Source organism: Adiantum capillus-veneris, chromosome 6 (assembly GCF_014529385.1).
Source record: "Adiantum capillus-veneris isolate H3 chromosome 6, ASM1452938v2, whole genome shotgun sequence".
Lineage (NCBI taxonomy): Eukaryota > Viridiplantae > Streptophyta > Polypodiopsida > Polypodiales > Pteridaceae > Adiantum > Adiantum capillus-veneris.
This window is the reverse complement of record NC_140936.1, coordinates 4,813,802-4,833,509: the sequence shown is the minus strand read 5'-3', so window position 1 is coordinate 4,833,509 and position 19,708 is coordinate 4,813,802. Positions and strand designations below refer to the sequence as shown.

Sequence of the window (19,708 nt, the reverse complement as noted above, 5' to 3'; positions counted from 1 at the left end):
GAGAGCCGCATTCGGCGATGTGGTCAGATTTTGTGTGGACGTTATGATACCTTTTGGTCAGCTGCTTTTGGACCTGGAGGCATCCAGGGTGGGGTATGTATGACTATTGCGGACTCATTGCAGCAGGCCATTGTGGGCAGAGGGATTATTGTGCCAGGCAGGGCTCAGTGGATTACTATGCAGCTTCAAGGTGGCCTTGTGGGCTTCCTGAACATCTATGCGCCCAATGTGGCGAGTGCTCGTGCAGAGTTTTTGTCACAGATTGTTGAGTCTTTGCCACAGGTTGACCATTAGTGTGTAGGAGGGGACTTCAACATGTTGGAGGACCCTTCTGACAGGTCGGAGGCAGCCATGCTACTGTGCATGGAGTCAAGTTAGCAGCTTGGGAGAGGTTGTGTATGACTTTGAGGGTCTCGGATACATGGCAGCATTCTGGCTTTGTGAGGCCTCCAAAGAGTCTTGCCTTCTCTAGATCGGACCGCAGAGTGGGAGGAATGAATCTATCGCGGATAGATCGCTTCTACACTAGTGATCACTTCAGTGACTTGGGAGGCTCAGTGGGCATCTTGGCAAGGACATCCTTCTTGGACCATGCACCAGTGATCCTCACAGTGGCAGACAGGCAGAGGAGTGGGAGCACGATGCTTCGCATCCCAGAGCGGGTCTTGTTGGACTCAGCACTCAGAGAGAGGGTAGAGACTCTCTAGACAGAGGGCATGGACAACCAGGCTCTACCTGCAGAAAGAGTGGCCTTAGGCCTAGCTCAACTTAGCCACTTTTTTCTCCAGGAGTCTCTGGTTCGACGAGCTGCAGCGAGAGAGGAGGAGTAGTGTCTTAGACGAGGCATTGCTTCACTACAGAGGATGCAGGAGCAGCATCCACACAGTCCATGGTTGGAGGAGCAGTTAAAGCAGGCTCATGAAGGTTAAAGCAGTTAAAGCAGTTAAAGCAGTGAAAGGGATTGGGGAAGGTAGGAGGTTGAAGGTTAGATAATAGAGAGGTAGGTTTTCTTTTTTCTAGAGAAAGCAAGATGGAGAGTTTCTCTAGTTTCAATGGTGAACTGAACTCATGCTTTAATGGTGAACTGAGCGTCGAAGGCGCTGTTGATGTGTATGAGAATACAGTATCGGTTGTGAATACCAGAATTGTGGTGAGGATAGAACTTGCTAGGGAAAGATAAATGGTTGTGTAAAACTTTTGCAAAGTAAACGAACACTGCTATGCTCCCAAAGTCCAACAAACAGAAAGTGAATTCAACATGTGACATGAAGACGGCAATTAGGAAAGGAAAATAAGAGTTTAACAGAGCCTAGCCATTTTTCTGAAAAAACACACAAAGTGGACAACGCAGTTTAAGATGAGAATGCTCCACTAGACAGTTCATGAACAAGAGGGTAGCAGCCAATTGGATAGATTGAGACCTTAGTAAAGATACGGATTCAATTAACCAAACCAAATAGGAGAATTCTCAAAGAAAGAACACCAAGATATAGATCGGGAATCAATTGAGGATTTTGCAAGACGAAAGATAGACATAATCAGCAGGAAGAATATGTTAATAGTGGGTCAGAGATGCAAGGACTGGGATGGGATAAAGACAAAAGATGGAAGTGAGGTGAATAGGTGGTAAGTTGGTAGGTAGGCAGGGGCTAAACCAAACTGAATGAATGAGATAGGTTAAAGTAATAGGGGGAAAGAATTGCTTTAAGCTTATTGCAAGGGATAATGGCGTTTGATCTTGGAGCCATTTACCAACAGCAAAGAAACACCTTCTAGAGTTAATAATTGTACGGCCCCTTGTGGTAAAATCTCCTGTACTATGAATGGTCCTTGCCAAGCTAGAGCCTGGGTGTCACAAATTGCTGACATGTCAAGCCCTGAAGAATGGAGCCAACTTGCAGATCCCGACCAAGGGGCCTAAACCCTAAGAAGACAAGCAACAGCAGAAGAAGAAGTCCTACCAACTAATGGGACCCTGTCCGATGGGGCCCAAGTGACATAAAATCATTTAGAATAAAGTTGGACCCTCACACACACACGTGGAACTGATGACGTGGTAGCTATACGGAGGCTCCGAAAATTACGTTGGCAGTGCTAACGTGGCAGGCTGTACAGATTTACGCATTTTGTGCTGACTGCTGACGTGGCAATTGAACGGAATTCCGTGATTTACGACAGCTTTTTGGCATTGCTTTTGGACCAGGAGCTTTTGAGTTTTGAAGGCTTTTCATGTAAACTGCTTTTGGGGCCCAGGGCCTTTAAATATGAGGCCATGGGCTCATTCTCTAGCATGCTTCCTGGAGAAGGTGCAGAGTCTGGAGTACCGGCTTGTACTGTGTTGATGCAATATAAAGAAATACCGAAAGGGGCGCTAAGGTTTGGGGCCAATACTCTCTGGGGTGGAATTCCGCCACTCCGTGTCGCGTATGCTCTCTCTCTCTCTCTAAATTCAGTTGTTATTGAAGTGCTAAAAGTTTGTTCAATCTATTCTTTTCTATTGGCACGTGGTGCCTCTCTTGTGATAGTGGTATCAGAGCATCACGCGTGTGCTTTTCTGAAAGCATACCGGTCCCACAAAAGAGCAGACACAGCTATTGGAATTTTATTTGAAGTATCTTCGGGTCCCGACCCCGGACTTATTAGCGACTCCCACCCTTCATACATCGCGCATCGGGCGTGCTTCCGTCTTCACCGCTCATGTCTTACAGGGCATAACTCAAAAAGATCACTTGCAAAGAAGGATCCAAGATTTGTTTCGAGTCACTGTTTTCCTCAAAAGGAGTGCCATGCAAATGTTGATGTCTATAGCTACCAAGCCGCACTCTTCAAGGACTTGGCAAGCTTTCAGGAAAATTTTTGCCTGAAGTTATATGGTTTTTAACATCTTCCTTCGGAGTGCAACTTCTGGCAGAGTGGGGTATCTTGAAATGCTTGCCATGGAAACCCTAGCAGATTACGACTTGAAATTTTTGGACATCTCTCACCAGGTGTTTCTTCTCAAGATGATAACCTTGGAGGTCCGGTGTGATTGCTATGTCTTCGGACTACCATCGCCGCCAGAGGAACATTGTCTGTCCAAGAACTAATGGATCATGTTGTGGTCCGCTACGACCTTATGGAAGGAACCTAACCCTAATTTTTGGTGCATGTTTCAGGATGGAAATTCAGTTGACTTTTCGAGCTCGATGGATGTCTAGATTGCTTTTTCAGTTCGAAATCTGTTTGAGAACTTGTTTGGTGGTCCTGTTTGAAATTTGTTTGAAATGGATGGTATCTATTTTGAACCTGTCTTGGTGCCGATTTGAATTGTTTGACTCTGGTTTTAATAACGGTTTCATTGATTGGTGATTTTACTCTCGGGCGAAGAAGTGAGAAATACTGTTTTGGTATTGTTTGAACCTCGAAACGACGCAGTGCCTGGGGAGCGTTTCGTTGTATGTTTGAAAACCTAGGAACGACACAGGCCGATGTCTGGGGAGCGTTTCGTTGTATGCTAGAAAACCTCCGAGAGATGCAGGCCCATGCGTGGGGAGCGTTTGGTTGTATGCTTGTAAGATAATTGTTATTGTGACTTTCGGCCCGGACCTAGATGGTTATGCGAGAGGCGTATTAAGAAGTCTGAGCAGTGGTTACTCTCAGCACCTCCAAACGACGTAGGTTGCGGTCTAGGGGGGGTTTTTTTGTAAAAGGCCTCTATATCTCCCGGCCCGAACCTTTTTAGGTTATGCGGAAGGAGTGATGAGGGAGTCATTGAATATCTCCCAGCCTAGACCTTGTTAGGTTATACGGGAGGAGTGTTCATCGACGGCTTTATGTTTCTATGTCTTGTAACATGCATATGTGAGCATTTGTGTTGCATTGTGATGTGCCAACCACTGAATATTCCTAATTAGATGAGATTCTTGGGCATGTAATTTTAGTGCATCAAGACACCCGCGGAAGATCAGTGCGGTCTGGTGTGATGGCTAATTTTACTATGCCGGAATGTCAAGAGTTTCGATCTGGACGAAAGGAGAAGCCAACTCCTTGATCAAAAAGAACCGAAAGGAGAAGCCAACTCCTTGATCAAAAGAGCCGAAATGTTAGGTGCACCGGAATGAATGTTTGAACTTTGCTCAAGATGAGTGCTCCGAACTGTGCTCAAGGCTCCTTTTGTTCTTATGGAAGGAAGAGCCTTCCGAAATGTTAGGTGCAGCGGAATGAATGTTTGAACTTTGTTCAAGATGAGTGCTCCGAACAGTGCTCAAGGCTCCTTTTGTTCTTATGGAAGAAAGAGCCTTCCATTCTTAATGAGAGAGTGCTATGATCACAACAAAGTGAACGGACACTGTGCGTGCAAGTGTATGAGACTGAGAGATAGAAAGAGAAGAGAAATACGACACCAAGACGTTGTAAAACCCTCCTCCGAAGGCCCCACTCTCGTCGGTGAGAGTGGTCTACTATTGAATGCACAAACTGGTACAAACTGAATGCATGTGACTAATGCAAGTCTAGGCTAGATCGATGACGACGACGGGGATGGCGAGACCGATCTAAGGGCTGAAATCTGACGCTTATGTACTACTGTCCAAAAATGCTAATGGCTGAATCCTGCGGCTGATTTGCTGCTGTACCAAAAACTCTACTGGCTGAACTTCACCGGGACCAAAAACGCTGATGGTTGCTGATCTCTGATGGCTGAAAAACTGCTGTTGGCTTATCTGCTGAAAATCGCCATGCAAAAGGGGCAACTTGGGGGTTCTTGAAAACGCTAGGTCATGAGGTCTTCTGCGGTGAAACTTGCTGATGAAAAACGCTAGGGGCTGAGGATGCCTAGCGAGGATGCTTGATGAAAAACGCTAGGGGATCTCAGTCCTTGCTTGGAGGAAAAACGCCACCAATGAAGGTTCTTGCTGAGAAGTTTCCTGTTGAGCAATGGAGCTCCTGCTGCCTCTTCTGCCAATTAGTGCTAGTCTAGGTTTGCTTATATACAAACTTACTCAATTTGCCCTACCTACTTTCCAACAAAAGTCACTTAAAAATAATAAGTGAAAAATGTCAAAAATAGGAAAAATAGGCTAAATGCGCTGGAAAATTCCCCTGAAGGATTCTGATGGATTCTGATGGGAATGCTTATGATCATGCTGTGTGCAACCAAAGGATATGCATCTAATCTAAGTGTCTGGACATGCACGGTCTGCGAACAGACTCACAAAAGTGCCAAATCGCTTCCTATTCTAGACTGATTTGACTGAACTGAACCTTGATGTTGTGGCTTGTCCACGGACACATAGGGCTGGATGTGTCACGTGACACGAAAGGAGAAGCCAACTCCTTGATCAAAAGAGCCGAAAGAAGAAGCTAACTCCTTAACAAAAAAGAGAGCAAACTGATTGTCCCTCGGAATGACCCTCGGAAATTTTTGAGCTAACTTGAATTGGTTTGCAAATATGCTATAATCGCGGACGATTACTTTCTTTCAAGAAGGGGGGATGTCACAAACTGCTAACGTGTCAAGCCCTGAAGAATGGAGCCAACTTGTAGATCCCGGCCAAGGGGCCTATCGCCGTACCATTCCGGAGTGGTATCCACCTTAAAGAGACTGCTATCTGGAAAGTCATCCACAACCCCTGTAGCTTCTTCACATGTTTGAATGCGAGAGAGGTGGTCAGCAATGACATGATGTTTGTCGGACAAAAGTACCTTTCGAAATCAAACTCTTGAAATAAGAGTAGCCACCGCCATACTCGACCTGCAAACTCCGGTTATTAAGCAGATAGCGCAAGGCATGGTGATCAGTCATAATTGTGAAGTGGACCCAGAATAAATAGTGACGAAATTTTTGTAGAGCATACACAATACCCAAACCTTCCCTTTCTATGGTGCTATAGTTGCGCTCTGCTTTGGTGATCAGTTGACTTGCATAGTGAACAGGGCGATCCAGGTTGAACTTCTTACTAGGTTCAGTCAGCACGGCACCCACAGTCAGTTGACTGGCATCCGTGTGCACATGAAAAGGGAGAGACCAATTGGGGACAACTAAAATAAGTGCTTCAGTGAGGCGATTTTTGAGGTATGCAAATGCTTCAGCCTCGGGTTTTGACCATTGGAAGGGTACAGTAGCACTGGTGAGTAGGGGCAATGTTTGAGCCACCTATGCATACATGCGTATAAACCTGCAATGATAGCCTGTAGGGCGTACAAAGCTCTAACCACCTTTTGGGTTGATGGGAGGAGGTAACTTCAAGATGGCTACTATCTTCTTTGGGTCATACGCTAAAGCTTTAGCAGACACCACATGGCCTATAAGTGTACCTTCAGTGACCAAAAAAAGACATTTGTTCGGATTGAGCTTCAGGCGTGCCTCTCTGCACCTGAGGAAGACGGTAGAGAGCTGAGCGAGGTGCTCCTCTAGATTCTCCACTGTGGTTGAACATTGAGCACCCGAGAAGGTTAAAAAATCGTCCATGAATATGCGAAGATAACCTGTAAGCAAAGGACAAAATATGAGATATATTGTGCGATTGAAGGAAGGTGGAGCATTTTTCAACCCAAAAGACATTCTACTGTAGATGAAAATACCCCAAGGAGTCACAAAAGCCGTTTTGATCTAATCACCTTATGGATGCCCAACTGATTGTACCCACTAAACCATCCATGAAACTGTACAGTACATGCCCTGCTACATCTTCGAGCACACGCTCAGTGAAGGGTGTGGGAAAACCGTTTGGGATAGTTACCTTGTTTAGAGCGCGGTAATCGACTCACACTTAAAGTACTTGACATACCTTGGACAGTAGGGGTATTGAGCAAAAGTGGCATGTAGTTTGGATGGCCATAGGGGGAAACCATATTAGATATCGGTGCTAGCCCTTGTTGGAGAGAAGGGCCGAGACTTTGTTGTATTTTCCACAATCCCTTGATATAGTAGCAATCCTTGTCTTCATGTCCAAACTTTTTGCAGAAGTGGCAATAAGAGCGAAGGGGGCAGTCTTGTGGAGGGTGTCCTGGAGAGCGGCATGAGCTACACCTAACATAGCCTTAGACTCCTGCCAAGACCTAAGCTCTTCTACTCTCTTGATTTGATCCAAAGCCTCGTGATGTGGGGGCTTCTCCTGTCTAAGAGAGATTAATCTCTCCTCCTGAAGAGCGCGCTGTAACTTTAGGGCTTCAAGTTCCCTACATAAAGAAGTCAAGGGGTCAGATGGACTTTCCAATAGTACAAAGGCATACTCGACCTAAGAGGAGTCGGTAAACGCTTCCTTGCCCCCTCTATCCTAGTAGCAGCAACAACAAGCTCCTCCAAGTTGGCGTCAGGTCGGAGATTCTCTCTGAGTTTTTGCTGAGAAGTCTTTGGAAGAGCCTTTTCTACCCATTTCTTGACCATAAACTGACCTGGTTGCTGAGGAAGCTTGGCGACTAGAGACTTTGTTATGGTCATGAGTTCTGCAAAAGTCTCTTTGGGCTGAAGCATCAGGTTGGCCAACTCATCCAGAACCTTTTCTTGGAATCCCCTCGTCTGAAAGCTTCAAAAAATTGTTATCTTAATGTTTCCCAAGTAGCAAAGTGGTTTTCAGCAAACTGACTGTACCACTTGTCTGCTAAGCCATCCAAGGTAGATGGGAAGAGTACTAAGTAGGCATCTTCTCGGTTGAGGCCACGACCTCTGTTGAGAGACACGAACCTCTGGGCATGGTCGTCGGCATCCTCTGTGGACAGACATGAAAGTCGGAAACTTAATAATCACCTTAGCTAGAACGCTTGTGAGCTCCCCCATGGCTATCTATGCAACAGCTTGTTGCACTGGAGCTTGTTGTAACACAAGGGATGAGAAGTTTATTTATTGATGGGGGTAACTGGGGAGGTGTAGAACTGGTTGAGGAGGAAGGTAGGGGTAATGGGACTGGTGGACTTCTGCTTGGCACGAAGGGTTGACGCTTCCTGTGGTAGTAATTTAGATGACATAGTAGTGGGCTTTGTCGCTCTTTTGACTGTCTTGTATGTGTCATACAGTAACCAAAAACCTACCCAAGCCTTGGGCACGAAGACTTGTAACTTATTGGACCCTGGCCCAAACGCCACTAGACCAAGGCAAGTGACTGGACCACCTGGATAGACCTGGACGAGAGAGGACTAGACCAGGTTGAGAGACTATTAGACAAGGCGAGAGACTAGACCAGCAGGCCTAGACTACGCGGGACAAGGTGAAAGTAGACTGGACAAGCTGAAGCAGCCCAACAGACCAAAACAGAGAGGTGAAACCCAATAGCTCCTCGATTGGACTTCCCATGGAGTGAGATTTCAGTTGAGGTCCCACCGGGCGTGCCAAAAATGAGAGCACCTGTAGCAAGGAAAAGGTGTCGTGCTCTCTAGAGTGGGTGCTCCTCAATGCAGTATGCATGAAACCTCACTCCAACATAAGAAACATCACACAAGAACATGACTCAAACATAGAAGTGGAATATGACTCAAGACATGACGACTCAAAACACAACTGCAGACTCAACTCAATGGAACTCGACAAGCTCAAAGAACCATACAACTCTAACTGGCAGCACACACAGCTCCAAGCTCAGGACTCGGGGTACATTGGGGGTGTCGGGGCTTCAATGTGCAGGGAGAGTACCAATGGCGTGCCGAACTCTAGACTCAGGACTCGAGACTAATGCTAGACAATACAAAGTGGATGACCCCAAACAGCTATGGATATATATAACCATAAAGAGCCACAAACGGCTCACAAATATCTAATCAAACTAAGACTATCTCAAAACTGTGGTTGTGGTGGTTTGGCCCCGCGTCCGCTAGACCACCACCCGTATGCCAGCCACGTGTCACAGCCCAGGTAAAAGTCCGTCCAGTGTGGACTCAGCCCAACTGCAACTGACTGTCTGTTCGGTGCCTGCGACACTCTAGCCCTGCTACAATGTGTCCTCCCTCCTGACACCTGGGTTGTGCTCTACTGAAAGGAGATAGAAAGTGTCAAGAGAGCATGATCCACTGCTACACCCACTGGTCTTGGTCCTACTGTGAAATCCTGAATGCAGGGGATGAAGCTCGGTTGTGCCATGACATAGTCCACTGCACTCGCCCCATGTTTGTGTGGAAAACATGTGAAACCGGCCATTCTAGGAAAACGTTGTAGGCCATTAAGTATCCCCACACCATGAGAGAGAGAGAGAGAGAGATGATTATTAATGTCTACAAAAGGCCAAAATGCCCTTTGAGACCAACAAGTTACAAACTGGTGAGTCTAATACAAAGTCAGTGTGTTGAAAGAAAGAATAAACATCCTCAACAAAATGTTGTAGTGAAAGTGAAAGTGGGAAAAAGACTAGAGACTCTCTAGTCAATATCAAGGTACAAAATAATGAGGATGCAAGAAACGTAAGCTACTAAGAAGGGGATAATCCTCCAGCTCAGAGTATATCTAGCATCGATCAGAGCTCCTTGATGTCCTCCACAGTCAAAAACCTGATTGGGTATCATGTGTGGCACGTCAAAATATCTGAATCCTCCTCTGTAATCTCCATCTATGCTGGGAAGCCCTCCTTCGTAATCGTGGACGTCTGGATCTCCCTAGGTCCATCGCACGGTCAATCAGTGTGCCTCTAGTGGAGGTGGGATCCGAACTCTACTGCAGAACCTATCTGTCTAGCTCTCTAGCTGTAATGGCTGGCCTAAAATAGTCCGTAACCTGCCACTGAGTTTGTCTCTCCAGTCGCCTCAACAAGCAATCTCTGTCTCTTCAACTCAAGCAAGAATAGACCTAAGCATGTCTAATCCTGGTGTCCCATAACTCTGGAAAGTGGTCCAAAACCCTCCTTGAATAAGCAATGGAATCGCCCATGAATCTCATAGTATGCCGAGCAATGACATATGTAATGGAGCTCTGTCTCTAACTCCATATGGCATACATGACATACCCTAGCCTCAGCCAGGACTCCTCTATATCTGCCAGTCTCAATCTCAAGCTGGTGTGAGGATGTGCGTATCTGGCCAACAGCACACCGCACCCCATATGATAAATGTGTATCCATATAGCTGGGCCCAACTACAAAGCCATTTTCCGTGAGTTGGAGAAAATGTTCTCTGTAAAAAGCCATCTTCGTGCTTAACTCCTGAGTAGGAGAGAGAGAGAGAGAGAGAGAGAGAGAGAGAAGAGAGAGAGAGAGAGAGAGAGAGATGACAATGAAATGTTATATTAAACATCTTCCAAAGGCCAAAATCACCTATGAGACCCAAAAGTTACATCTCAGGAGAATCTCATAAAGTGTCTGGAAGAAAATACGAGAAACTAAAACTAAAAGCAAAAAAGCTAAAACAGAACTGTAAGGCACTACGAGGGGGTGACTAGGAGCTCTCTAGCAAAAACAAAGATACAATCTTGTGAGAGATCAGGAACATCATCATCATCGTCGATGTCCTAGGATATCCAGCATCGATCACTGGCGAATCTCGTTGATGTCCCCCATGGTAAAGTACTCTGACTGGGCGTCTCCCATTTTGTAGTAGAGTAGACCTGATCTTCTGCAGTAATCTCCGTCAATGTCGTGATGCCCCTCGTAGTCGTGGGCATCTGGATCTCTCGAGATCAAGGGCTTAGTCAATCAAGGTACCTTTGGTACGGGTGGACTCTAAAATCTCCTTGTGGTGGTTGCTCCTTTGGTTGCAGAAAGAGTAGCTAGTCTAAAGAAGTCTATGACTTGTCTCTGGGATTGTCTCTCTCCACCTGATCCCCTCAGTAAACCCTCTCTACGTCTGCACAACTCTAAAAGATACAAACCAAGACATCTCTGATCCTGGTATCTCATAACTCTAGACAATGGTCCAACACCCTCTCTGAAAAGACAATGAAAACGGCCCCGTATCTCGTAATATATGCTGATGATATTGTGCTGATTTCAAATTCTCCAGAGGGGATGCACCGTCATTTGGATGCATTACATGTATTTGCCCACGATAGTGGAATGTCAGTGAACCTTGGTAAGACCAAGGTAATGGTGTTTTAACACCACACCACAATGGATTAGCAGGTCAGCTCCCGCATTTACGTATGGTCGAGAGATTGTGGAGTATACAGATGCATATACCTATCTTGGGGTGGTCTTCAGTGGCTTGGTATTCTCCTTGAGGAGAGTAGAAGAGACGAGACTAGCCAAAGCTTACGTAGCATTAGGGAGACTGGGGAGGATCTGTTCGCAGGGTCAGTTTCAAGAACCTCGAACAAAGCTCTGGGATTTTGACACTCTAGTGGCTCCAGTGGTTTATGGAGTTCAAATATGGGGACCCTCGGTGGATCACCATGGCAGATTTGGTAGCACTGATGGATGCAGATGTATGGAGAGGCCTCTAGTCTCTATGATTTCTCGGATGATTCAGGTTAAGGCCTCAGTGCCACATGACATTATTCGAGCCGAGCTAGCTGTTGCTCCCCTCGTGCTCGAGGTACTTACTAGATGAGTATCCTTTATGCACAATTTATGGGACCTCCCCAAAGACAGATCTGCTCCACTAGCCCTTGAGTCCTCCAAACAGCTAGCGTTGCAGGGTGATACAACATGTTGGTATGGGCAGAAAACATCATGGTTTCAATTACATGGGTTCAGCATGGAGGGAATGTAAAGTACATGTGGAAATGAGTAAATGCAAAGAATTATGAAATGCTACACTGCCATTAAGGACAAATAAATTGTACTTTAATGAAATTAATCAATCAAGAGTTTAGGGCTTATGGATGAGTCTATCGATTAGTTAGCTATGACTAAGTTCAAATATGGGGAACCTTGGTGGATCACCATGGCAGATCTGGTAGCACTAATGGATGGAGATGTATGGGGAGGCCTCTAGTCTCTATGATTTCTCGGATGATTTGGGTTAAGGCCTCAGTGCCACATGACATTATTTGAGCCGAGCTAGCTGCTCCTCCCCTCGTGGTCGAGGCACTTACTAGATGAGTATCCTTTATGCACAATTTATGGGACCTCACCAAAGACAGATCTGCTCGGTAGCCCTTGAGTCCTCCAAACAGCTAGCGTTGCAGGGTGACACAACATGTTGGTATGGGCAGAAAACATCATGGTTTCAGTTACATGGGTTCAGTATGGACAGATTGCCTATGTTCCACTACTCCTTGGATGCAACCTCCCTATCTATCACACGGACAGAGATTACACTACTCATATCCCAGAACCTGATTCAGCTAGATACCAGGAGCACATGGATACAACCGATACAGGAGTTGGGCACAAAGATAGCTTTCTATAGAGAGCGTCTTCTCCAACTCACGGAGGACGGATTTGTGACTAGGCCTGGATACATGGATACACATTTATCTCATGAGATACGGTGTGCTATTGGCCAGATACGCAACATTCTGCAAGAGCCACATAACTTACATGAGTGCTTCGATACCGCCAGTTCTCTAAAGTTGGATGTTAAATATTTACATACTTACTTGTTCACAATGCTCAGGTAGTACGAAAGTGTCTCCAAGGTCGGTCTACTTTTTGGTTGAGTCCACCTCAAGGAAACTTGACTCTCCTTTACGCACAGTAGCATTGTGACCCTCCATGTTTATCTTGAACCATTACACGTACTGGAATCCGAATATCCATCTTTAGAGTCAGATGGTTCCTCTGGCCGGCCAGTCAACTGAACTAGTCTCTCTCTAGGATTCAGTTCGGGGAACTGATTTGGAAACTGCTTTCTCTGTTTCTCAGCTTGAGCCTTGTCGAATAACACTGCATTCAAGTCAATTTCAGCTAACGGAAAAATGTTCATGGCTACAAGCAGTTGGACCCTCGTGTTGGAGTTCAAGTTATCGATGTTTGGACCCGTAGGCCGGAGTTCAATGCACATGCATCTGGCAGGGAACCAATCAGACGTCCAAACCGTATGGATGGGCACGCCAATTCATTGTTGTTGGTCGGATCATGGATAGGATGTGTTCCACAATTCATTATCCTGGAGTTTTATATTTTGGACGTGATGTGTTCACAATTCACAAATGGGGATTATTGGACGTAGTGTGGTCTAAAGTTCAAATTTTCTACAAAGGCAACCGATGCTCAAGATGGCGTTCTTCTAAGGTACAAAGTTGAGGGTAGCAAAACCAAGATGTATCTAGTAGTCAAAGGCCTTCTACTGGGATGTCCATGGTAGCTTCTTCATCGACTTGGTCTCGCTATTGATGTCCACTATGAGCTGCAAAGAGAGTGTTAAAGTTTTGGCATCTCAAATGAACTGCCCAATGTGATCCCATTATTTAATTTGGCTTTTAAGTATATATTTTACTTATTTGTCAAAGTCTGGGTAAGGCAATTTACTTGAGGTTGCTATATAAGCAACCCCTTGCCTCCATTGTATACACATATTCAGTTATACCTTGCCAAAATTGATTGGTTCAGGAGACTCTCTCTCTCTCTCCCTCTCTCTCTCTCTCTCTCTCTCTCTCTCTCTCTCGTCGGGAAGGCCTTGCGTCGACTGTACGCATCGGTGGATTGCCCTCCTCTTGGTGGGAGGAGAGTGATGACTTCCCTACTACCCTAACCAAGCTCAACAAGGCTATTGAACCAGTCAAGTTTGACATTCCCACCATCGAATTTGTCCATCGCGATCCTCGCACCAACCAAGGGAGCCTTGTTTTCAAGACCAAAGAGGACCGCATGACACTCTTAAAGCAAACACACCTTCTCAAGGGAACAACCATATGGATTAGCGAGGCTCTAACCCCAGCCCAACTCAAGATAAAGAAGCAAGAGCTGCAGAAGGTACGAGATGCACGAGCCGCAGGTAAGTACGCTGTCTATCGTGGTGGCAGAGCCATCATCGAGGAATTTCGGACACAGAAACCCACCCGAAATCCCTCTCCTCCCCCTTAGCCACCTCCTACCCCCATAGGCAACATTTGTTGCAATTTTGTTGTATCACACCCCCTTAGCCCCTCTCCCCACATATCTATATGTATCACTGCGGACATTGTACCCTCTTAGATAGAGGAGCCTCTATTGTACACGTTTTCTTGGTCCCATAGGTCATATCTGACCTTCAAGGACGATAATGGAATCTATCTATCTCTCTCTCTCTCTCTCTCTCTCTCTCTCTCTCTCTCTCTCTCTCTCTCTCTCTCTCTCTCTCTCTCTCCTAGTTTTAGATTGTAGTAGTAGTAGTAGTATTTTGTTCCACTTCTAGTTCTTTTCTAGTCTCTCTCTCTCTCTCTCTCTCTCTCTCTCTCTCTCTCTCTCTCTCTCTCTCTCTTCTAGTTTTAGATTGTAGTAGTAGTAGTAGTATTTTGTTCCACTTCTAGTTCTTTTCTAGTTCTTTTGTACCCAGACATGGTATTAGATTCACTATTTTGTAACTGATTGGTCTCATAGGTCATTTTGGCCTTTTGAAGACGTTAATATAACATTTCATTTCATTTCATTTCTCTCTCTCTCTCTCTCTCTCTCTCTCTCTCTCTCTCTCTCTCTCTCTCTCTCTCTCTCTCTCTCTCTCTCTCTCTCTCATATGCTCACTCCCCTTGGTCTCTACGCTCCTACCTCTTCCAAGTTTTGCTCAATTAAGTGCAGTTTCTAACGTGTGTTGCAGTAGACTCTCGACTTGGAGTGTCCAAGTCTATTACATGTAACCTGCAGGGATCGGTCTGCACTTTGTTATACCAAATGCCTCCAACAATTCTTGAACATAGTGCTCTGAGAAAGAAAGATGCCCCCCCTGTGTCTCTCATATCTCGAGTCTAAAAGGAATGAAACAAGCCGATATCTGTCATCTCAAACTTGTTTGCCAAGGTCTCTATGGTACTGCGTATATGCAGATCATGGCTACCTGTAATCACAAGATGTTCCACTCCGCAACCTATAAACTTTGACACTCGATCCTGGAATGATAATCCTTGAGGTTTCTCCACATACACCTCCTCTAAGTCATTGTTGAGAAAGGCCGACTGAACATCCATTGAAACACGAGAGAAAAACCTATCCGAATGGTCGCCATCCACGTGGTTGGTACAAAGGTCCCGTCATAGTCCACGCTTGGCAACAAGGCGTGCCGGGGACCCCACGAACGACGAGTTTCCCTAGCAGTGCCCAGCTCTGAAACTCAGGATCAGTGAGCTCCAATCGGCCCTACAAGGTGGGTAATGTAATGACCTATTAAAAACCCTTGGCACGTGTAGTAGGCTGTCGATCTCAAGTTTCTCATAAACCGTTGAATCCCGCAGATGCAAGAGCTCGAGAAGCTCCAACAAGATATACTGTACCACATCATCACCAAGAGCACCTAGTTGGCCACCATAATCCTTTCTGCCTGAGAAAGACATGCCGAGCTCCAGTAAACTTGTGAAGAAGCTTCCTCCTAATACCCACAAGGAGAGGTGTGATCCATTCCTCCGGTGCAACCTCAAAGGACATTTACTTTCAATTTCTACGTTCTTCTAGGATCTTGGAGATGATGTTCCACTACATTCTCAGGTAGGAGGGGAGGATGCAAAAAACCGCATGATCAATGCACCATCCTTAGCTTGCCAACAAGAGTCAGTTTGCTAATAAAAACAAATTTCCTTGAGTTTCAATTCCAATATTGATTCCAAGCTCAATTCTGTAAGTTCTACAAGATTAAACTTCATTTTTGCAAGGGGGAAAGAGGAGCGAATTTGCCTATTGTACTGCTCAATGCTATTTAGTCCAGTCAAGACTTATGGGGATGATTATGATTGCTAGAAAGATGACTTTAAGGACTATTCACCAAAAGCCAGGTCACAATATTTAAGCCGATAGCAAAGGGATCTAAGCTGATTTGTAGATGTAGATGTATTACACAGTATCTAAGCCGTATCTGTGCACATGATCATGGTTTTTACACAAAACACATAACAACTGCTAACCTGTTCTCTGCCTGGGAGGAGGCCACCTTAGTCTGGAAAGATGGATGTGCTATGCAAATCAACCTGCTTTCACTGATGCCATATATCGGAAAACCACTAACGGCACCAAGAAGTCGGCGTTTCGTTACAAGCAAGATGTAGTAAGGCTCAAGAAACTTTATAAATCCTGCACAGTCCGAGAGGCCATATAACAGCTTAACAATACCATTACCATGACAAACATCTTCAATGGCGAAGCTCCACGTAACAGCTTAAAAATAGCATCCCTCAGTTCAACATTTACCCAGCTTTCCAAGCTCTTACCTAGGATACCGTATGCCTTTGAGACAAACTTGAGACCACCAGTGGACTGGTTGCCAGCATTCAGCCTCACTAGAAGATCATTGCAATCATTCTGTGTATAACTAGTGGGATCCTCGAAAATGTTGAGCTCTGTTGGTTCGCACCGATCGATTTTAAGGACTTTCCAATGCCCTTTACTTTTATCAGTTCCAAATAGGTAAAATCTCTGGAAGGCCATAATACATGAAAATTAGGAGGAGAAATGATCCATCAGCAACGGTGAATGTTCTTGATATAGGTTTTGATAAGGCATTTAGAACATATATGTGCAATACAGTGCAACGCCGTCATCATGAACAAAAATATAGCCTTGTGGCATATAGAAAATGTAGAAATTTTTTCAGAGTATTTTTCAAGTGGCACTGCACCAGCTTGTGTTAGCTAAGAGTTCGTAAATGCAGAGGATTGCTTACCGCTTTGGTCTCATACAGTTTGAATTTCATAAGGGAGTTTGCAGCTGGATAATTTTCATGTCCCACTACAACCTTGGAGTGCGAAAGAGAGGACTCTTGTGTAGTCATCAGTATGCAGAATTGTAAATACAAGTCCTCGCCTGCCTCACCTCACTCAATTTGATACAAACTGGATGGATTGACCCAACTCCAGCGCTTTTTCCGCATTTTAGGAGTAGACTTGAGCTAGTATTGTACTTGCAACAGTAATTGAAATTAAGATATTAGCTCGATCAAATCAAGTAAGAAGTTTGCCAGGAAGATGGCAATAAATTCCAACAAAGAAGCATCGTAAACGGAAGGCAAGCTTAGTGAATACTTGCAGGTACTAAAGAATTTTCATGTACAATGCAGTCAAGTGAAAATGGATGAGCAGGGCTAAGCGATCTGGTTGATCATCAAGGAAGCAAAGTATCAGGGGGTCTTGCCTGCCTTCAGCTTTGCATGGCTTCTAATAGCAGGAGTTTTTCCCATTTTTTACGCATGCACACAGACAAGGTCAAAAAGCTATGGTTCTTTATGCATTTGAACAACTAAAGAACAAGCGCTTCCTTTGTGGGCAAAATGCCAAGCTACGCGAGAGAATTTAGCTAAGCTAGGTCTCTAAATGATTGGAGAATTGAAGTTAGAAAACCTGGGAGAGCAAGGAAGGGTTTGCATGTGCTGACAAAAAAGAAACAGGAATCGCTAGGCTAGAGCACATGAACTTGACGGAAAAGAAGGAAAAGACAGGTTAGGCTCCATGATTTGATGGTGGAGCCCCACCCCAGGCTGCGACATGCGGAACCTCTCTCTCTCTCTCTCTTTCTCTCTCTCTCTCTCTGTGCGCAAAAAGGCAGTCAATGATTGCCGAATGGCGGGTCGAGAAGACCATGAAGGAGCGTAACTGAGAAGAGAAAAGTAGGATGGTGGAAGAGCATATTGCGGGAAGCTCGCCATGGCCGCTTCATCTATATGACTCGTCATCGTCATCGTCATCATCGTCGCTTCACACTGTCACAGTACTCCAGCTTGAGTGGGTATCTAGCACACTGACTTCCCAGCAAGGGCAAGTGCCGCTGGTTTTTTTTTTCTTTTTAAGAATCAGGGGAAGGTTGCAGGGACAAACTTCCAAGCAGGCAACTGCCCCTTATTCTACCAAAGTTTCATTAGGCCCAGTTCAGACGAGGCGGAGGAAGAAGATGGCTGGACAAGGTGGCTGAAAGCGATTGGACTCTCAAGAAGTCGGCTTCTTTCGGACTCGCCATTTCACTGCCGACTCCCGAGCTCCCCCTTGGAAGAGAGAACTGCCGCACTAAAGAAGACAAAAAGCTTCTATCATGTTGTGCCAGCTAGCCATGAAGCAGCTTTCCAAGCCAATCATAAATCACCACCTCATCCCCTCTTGAGGCATACCACCGCTCTATGTGAACAAACAGTGGAAGGCAAGGTTTAGCAGTTGAACATTTCCGATGTGCCGTCTGAACCCGGCCTTACCTATGGCACTCAATGAACACTAAGTCCCACTAGGTCTTCCATGCCCTTAAGCGGTCAGATCGACTGCAATGAGCCTCTCGAGCGGATCTTGAGTAAGATACTCTCCAAGCCCAATGGTCCCCTACGTCATGCATGCACATAGCAAGGAAGCAAAGTATATATGCACTAAAACTTGGACCCCCTCCCCCCCCCCCCCCCCCCCCCCCCCCCCCCCCAAAAAAAAAAAAAGTACTAGTTTACTTCTCAAATGATCTGAGTCCACTATGCTCACAACCTTGGCTGTCAAAAAGGAGGAAACATTTGGAGGTGGAGACTAAACAATAGGATCAATGTGTCTATATACTCATGTAAGTTGAGGAGCCTCTATCTGCATTTGTCATATTATATTCCCTTTATCTGCTTCCCTCCTCCAAGCTCTCTCTCTCTTTCTCTAATCTCCATCCTCTACAAAGCCTTTTGAAGTATCCTGTCTCCCTTGGAATATGCTTGATATCTATGCACTCAACATTCCACTTGCCACCCATGCATATCCACCAACGGCCACCATGTATCATAGGGAGAGAGACGAGCCAAGAATTCTTCACAAGAGATGGGTGAAGAATAACCCGAGGAGTGGGAGTGTGTACATCCTCAGACGGTTATCCGCCTTCATTCCACTTGCAACATTTAATGGTCTAGTAACTTGTGTGTAGCGGAAAATAGCATGAACATAGTGAGCATTTCATTAGAATAGCTTCCTAATGAGAATAACAAGAGTGCTTGGGTGGAGAGAGCAACAAAAAGTATAACACCTAGTTAGATAGCATGAACAATACTTCAAAAGAAAGAGAAATTAAGCAATTGATAACAGTTGAGGACCAGATTTGCATGGAGCCGGTCCCCCCTCCAAAAGGCTTTGTATTATACAATCCTTTGTGTTCCTTCAATACTAGCTAGTGCAATGAAGATGGAAACTTCATGCACTAAGCAAAACACTTATCAACACAACATCAATTCCCTCACAGTCTCAGACCCAAGATCTCACACACCTTCGAAGATGGTGAGAGCTAGCGGGGTATGAGAGTAGATTGAGAGGAAGAAGGAGCCTTCTTACGAGAAAGATGTACATCTCCTCACATAATCACTCATATTAGCATAGCTTAGCTTAGTAATTAGCATGGTAGAGGAGATGAGCATGCATTGAAGCTTGGCTCTTGGTTGGATTTGAATCACAAAGCCAAGAGTTGTTGGTGTATGCCTCCCTTATCACAAGCTTGGAGTCGGTGGTAAGCTTTCCATTAAAGCTTGAGAAGGAGAGAGAGTCTTCTTTGCTTCACACATGAGATTGTGTGAGCATGTGTGTGAATGCCTTCCAAAAATCAGCCCCCTCTCTCTCTCTCTTGGTCGACCCCCTTGCTAAATGCTCATGCTACAGCCCTATCGGACCTCCCCAGGCCTAGCCAATGGAAATTAAGCAACATACGCGATAGACTTCTGACATGTGTCCCCCTTTCCCCTTTTGTGAGAGCTTTAGGTAATTAATAAATGCAATTAAACTCTCATTGGACCCCTTTGCCTCCTGGCCAATAGGAAT

General features: G+C 45.3%; 1 protein-coding gene and 1 pseudogene across 2 annotated transcripts in view; both read right to left on the bottom strand.

The window, feature by feature from the left end:
• Positions 1–17,630, bottom strand: part of LOC147455080 (phosphatidylinositol-3-phosphatase SAC1-like) — a 148,229-nt gene extending 130,599 nt beyond the window's left edge. Inside the window, exons 1-3 of one of the 2 annotated variants that reach the window (XM_086513926.1) lie at positions 16,621–17,630; positions 16,169–16,373; positions 15,866–16,031 (exon numbers count right to left, since the gene is read on the bottom strand). In XM_086513926.1, the coding sequence (XP_086370052.1) occupies positions 15,866–16,031; positions 16,169–16,373; positions 16,621–16,728 (479 nt within the window). In that variant the 5' untranslated portion in view covers positions 16,729–17,630. The remainder of the gene's footprint in view (positions 1–15,865; positions 16,032–16,168; positions 16,374–16,620) is intronic. The other variant, XM_086513925.1, reaches the window with a different exon arrangement.
• On the bottom strand, positions 9,066–10,085 carry LOC147455081 (uncharacterized; annotated as a pseudogene).
• Positions 17,631–19,708: the final 2,078 nt, after the last annotated feature.